This window comes from Centroberyx gerrardi, chromosome 6 (genome assembly GCF_048128805.1).
Source record: "Centroberyx gerrardi isolate f3 chromosome 6, fCenGer3.hap1.cur.20231027, whole genome shotgun sequence".
NCBI classification, from domain to species: Eukaryota; Metazoa; Chordata; class Actinopteri; order Beryciformes; family Berycidae; genus Centroberyx; species Centroberyx gerrardi.
Genome location: NC_136002.1, coordinates 33,686,542 through 33,691,541, shown reverse-complemented (window position 1 = coordinate 33,691,541; position 5,000 = coordinate 33,686,542). Strand labels below are relative to the sequence as shown.

The window sequence follows — 5,000 nt, the reverse complement described above, 5'->3', positions numbered from 1 at the left end:
GTAGTACAACCTGTCTGTAGTACAACCTGTCTGTAGTACAACCTGTCTGTAGTACAGCCTGTCTACGGTACAACCTGTCTGTAGTACAACCTGTCTGTAGTACAACCTGTCTGTAGTACAACCTGTCTGTAGTACAGCCTGTCTACGGTACAACCTGTCTGTAGTACAACCTGTCTACAGTACAACCTGTCTGAGGTACAACCTGTCTGTAGTACAACCTGTCTACGGTACAACCTGTCTGTGGTACAACCTGTCTACGGTACAACCTGTCTGTGGTACAACCTGTCTGCGGTACAACCTGTCTGCGGTACAACCTGTCTACAGTACAACCTGTCTGAGGTACAACCTGTCTACAGTACAACCTGTCTACAGTACAACCTGTCTGAGGTACAACCTGTCTACGGTACAACCTGTCTGTGGTACAACCTGTCTACAGTACAACCTGTCTGCGGTACAACCTGTCTACAGTACAACCTGTCTGAGGTACAACCTGTCTACGGTACAACCTGTCTGTGGTACAACCTGTCTGCGGTACAACCTGTCTACAGTACAGCCTGTTTATGGTACAACCTGTCTACAGTACAACCTGTCTGAGGTACAACCTGTCTACGGTACAACCTGTCTGTGGTACAACCTGTCTGCGGTACAGCCTGTTTATGGTACAACCTGTCTACGGTACAACCTGTCTGCGGTACAACCTGTCTACAGTACAACCTGTCTACAGTACAACCTGTCTGAGGTACAACCTGTCTATGGTACAACCTGTCTGTGGTACAACCTGTCTGCGGTACAACCTGTCTACAGTACAGCCTGTTTATGGTACAACCTGTCTACAGTACAGCCTGTCTATGGTACAACCTGTCTACGGTACAACCTGTCTACAGTACAGCCTGTCTGTGGTACAACCTGTCTACAGTACAACCTGTCTGTAGTACAACCTGTCTGTAGTACAGCCTGTCTACAGTACAGCCTGTCTACAGTACAACCTGTCTGTAGTACAACCTGTCTGTAGTACAACCTGTCTGTAGTACAGCCTGTCTACGGTACAGCCTGTCTACGGTACAACCTGTCTGTAGTACGGCCTGTCTACAGTACAACCTGTCTGAGGTACAACCTGTCTACGGTACAACCTGTCTGTAGTACGGCCTGTCTACGGTACAACCTGTCTGTAATACGGCCTGTCTACAGTACAACCTGTCTGTAGTACGGCCTGTCTACGGTACAACCTGTCTGTAGTACGGCCTGTCTACGGTACAACCTGTCTGTAGTACGGCCTGTCTACGGTACAGCCTGTCTACGGTACAACCTGTCTGTAGTACGGCCTGTCTACGGTACAGCCTGTCTACGGTACAACCTGTCTGTAGTACGGCCTGTCTACGGTACAACCTGTCTGTAGTACGGCCTGTCTACGGTACAACCTGTCTGTAGTACAACCTGTCTGTAGTATGGCCTGTCTACGGTACAACCTGTCTGTAGTACGGCCTGTCTACAGTACAACCTGTCTGTAGTACGGCCTGTCTACGGTACAGCCTGTCTACGGTACAACCTGTCTGTAGTACGGCCTGTCTACGGTACAACCTGTCTGTAGTACGGCCTGTCTACGGTACAACCTGTCTGTAGTACGGCCTGTCTACGGTACAACCTGTCTGTAGTACAGCCTGTCTACGGTACAACCTGTCTACGGTACAACCTGTCTGTAGTATGGCCTGTCTACGGTACAACTTGTCTGTAGTACGGCCTGTCTACGGTACAACCTGTCTACGGTACAACCTGTCTACGGTACAACCTGTCTACGGTACAGCCTGTCTACGGTACAACCTGTCTACGGTACAACCTGTCTACGGTACAGCCTGTCTACGGTACAGCCTGTCTACGGTACAACCTGTCTACGGTACAACCTGTCTACGGTACAACCTGTCTACGGTACAGCCTGTCTGGGGGTTTACGTACTGCGGACGTCCTGGGAGAAGGCCTTGACCCAGGCGTACATCTTGATGAACTTGATGTAGCTGAGGATCTCGTTCATCTTCTGCACTCGTCTGTCTGTGACTGATGCTCCCTTCCTCCTGAGGTACGCCGTCAGTCTGGAGCTGAACATCTGAAACACAGACAGACAGACAGCTGAACATCTGAAACACAGACAGACAGACAGCTGAACATCTGAAACACAGACAGACAGACAGCTGAACATCTGAAACACAGACAGACAGACAGACAGCTGAACATCTGAAACACAGACAGACAGACAGACAGCTGAACATCTGAAACACATACAGACAGACAGCTGAACATCTGAAACACAGACAGACAGACAGACAGACAGCTGAACATCTGAAACACATACAGACAGACAGCTGAACATCTGAAACACATACAGACAGACAGCTGAACATCTGAAACAGACAGACAGACAGACAGCTGAACATCTGAAACAGACAGACAGACAGACAGCTGAACATCTGAAACAGACAGACAGACAGACAGCTGAACATCTGAAACAGACAGACAGTCAGACAGCTGAACATCTGAAACAGACAGACAGACAGCTGAACATCTGAAACAGACAGACAGCTGAACATCTGAAACAGACAGACAGACAGACAGCTGAACATCTGAAACAGACAGACACAGCAACAAAACAACAGAGAAACCACAGAGCAAGAGATAGATGAGTAGTCCAACGATGGTAACTGACAGAGGTGAGGACTCAAGTCACAGTCTTGACTTGATGCATGAAGAGAAGACTTGAGACTTGACTTGACTTGGGTTCTGGTGACTTGGGACTTGACTCTGACTTGTACTTTGATGACTTGAAAAGGTTTCTAAAGTCTTGACTTGAGATCTTGTGTTTGTGTAAATGACTTAGATTGAAAGTGATGAGATTTGTTCCAGCGGACGACTGAATTTAAATTCTGTTTTCTGAATTTGTATGGAATGATTGAATTTATTGAAGTTGAAACTGATTATAGAAATCAAACTCATGATGCTCTTACCAAGTTTTTATCCTATTAAAACCATATTGCATTGAAAAGTCCTAGATATTTAGTTTTCTTTAAGATATTAAATTGATACTGGACTCTTGATTTGTTCTGACTTGACTTGCTGTTCTACATTTAGACTTGAGACTTGACATTAATGACATGGACTTGACTTGGTAATCTACATTTAGACTTGGGACTTGACTTGGGACTTGTGCCTCAAGACTTGAGACTGACTTGGGACTCGGGCAAAGTTGACTTGGTCTCACCCCTGGTAACTGAGTGTATTTCCATTCACACTAATGAACCGATCACAGTCCAAAAACAAGGCGACTGCCTGATTCTTCCAGTGTTCATGTGAACAGCAGAGTGTGACTTCATGAATCAGATAAAGGCTTTATCACATCATGAGGAACCTGATGAACACAGCAGGTTTTTGCCCGATCTTTCCAATTATTTGGCTCACGTACAGTTTATCCTCAGTCTGATTCCTTTAGGTTTTTTGGACCGATGAGGAAACTGTTTTTATGCTTGCTGAGATGATGAATGAATTATGAATAATGGAAATCAGCTTTGTGCGGCTCCATGTTCAAAATCCAACACAACCGGCGGGAGGTTTGAGTTTTACGTCACTTCAGAAATCCTGTCAACCAGGGTTTTCTCTGCTATCCCATCACTAGAGCGCGTGGAAACACATCAGTCACGTTCTAACCTGATTATTCCCAGTTAGCGGTTTGTTACTGAGCATGGAAACACACTGAGTGAGGAGGGAAGAGAAGAGGAGAGACTCGCTCACTTCCTCACACAAATCTTTACAGCCATTATGGAGATTCACACCGATGACAGACAGACGGGCAGACAGACAGACAGACAGGCAGACAGACAGGTACTGACCATGGTGGGGTAGAAGAGGATGAAGACGGCGGAGCCCAGCAGGGAGGAGGGTCCCAGGATGAACAGGTTGTAGGCGACGCCCAGCAGCGCCACCAGGGGGCCGCCGGCCAGCAGACTGCCCACCGCCGCCGCCTCGAACATCCGCTGACCGTCACTGGAACACATGTTCACCAGCTGACAGACAGACAGGTGGAGAGACAGACAGGTGGAGAGATAGACAGGTGGAGAGACAGACAGGTGGAGAGACAGACAGAAAGAAACTGCCATTAGACTGGAAATGACCTGCTAGTCTGGTTCCTGACTCCTGACTCTCGTCCCTCCACTCTTCAGACTTTGTGGAGCGATTCAGAGTCTGGTGTTTCCCTCGTCAACGACTTGTTCTCACTCTGAATCGAGCCAATCAGAGCCTTTGTGGGCGGGACAAGAGTTTGAACCGTTCGTGCGACAGTTTTTCATTGGTGTTTCAGCAGAACAGATTTGTTGAAATCACCTCCTTGACCAACAGATTGTCTTTGCAAAGACAATATTGGGTCATTCCTGGGTCAGGTGGTAAATGACTGCTGACCATGGATGTATATCGGCCGCTAGTGATCGGTTCAGATACGTCGGTCACTAGTGATCGGTCCGGGGGAAAATCAACCCCCCGCACACAGAAAACGGCTAACAAGGAGTAAATCTCAGCTGAATGATGGAGCGGAACCAGATGGATTCAGGCTGAAGATCAGATGAGCGCAGATGGAAACAGACGGACGGTAAAACAGGCGAAACAGTGAAGAAGACGGACCTGGCCCAGGGACCGGTCCCGCACGCCGCGCAGCCTCAGGACCTTGCCGAAGGCCATGGTGAGGATGGCTCCTCTCAGCCGGCTGCCGGTGCGGTAGTTGAGCGCCCAGGTCAGAGCCAGAGACCAGGAGCGCACAAGCTCCGCCCCCAGCAGGCACACCACCAGCAGCAGGCCGTACGACACGTCACACCGCTCCTGCTGCGTGTAGTCCAGCAGACGCTTCACCACGAAGGCCTGGGGGGGAGACTGGTTATACTGGGTATACTGGTCAGACTGGTTATACTGGTCAGAGTGGTTATACTGGTCAGACTGGTTATACTGGTCAGGCTGGTTATACTGGTCAG

At 48.6% G+C, this 5,000-nt stretch overlaps 1 protein-coding gene across 1 annotated transcript in view; it reads right to left on the bottom strand.

Annotated features, from left to right (window-relative positions):
* abcc5 (ATP-binding cassette, sub-family C (CFTR/MRP), member 5) overlaps nt 1-5,000 on the bottom strand; it is a 25,917-nt gene that overhangs the window by 18,981 nt on the left and 1,936 nt on the right. The window contains exons 4-6 of the mRNA XM_078284000.1: nt 4,657-4,890; nt 3,873-4,046; nt 1,951-2,098 (exon numbers count right to left, since the gene is read on the bottom strand). Of these exons, the coding sequence (XP_078140126.1) occupies nt 1,951-2,098; nt 3,873-4,046; nt 4,657-4,890 (556 nt within the window). The remainder of the gene's footprint in view (nt 1-1,950; nt 2,099-3,872; nt 4,047-4,656; nt 4,891-5,000) is intronic.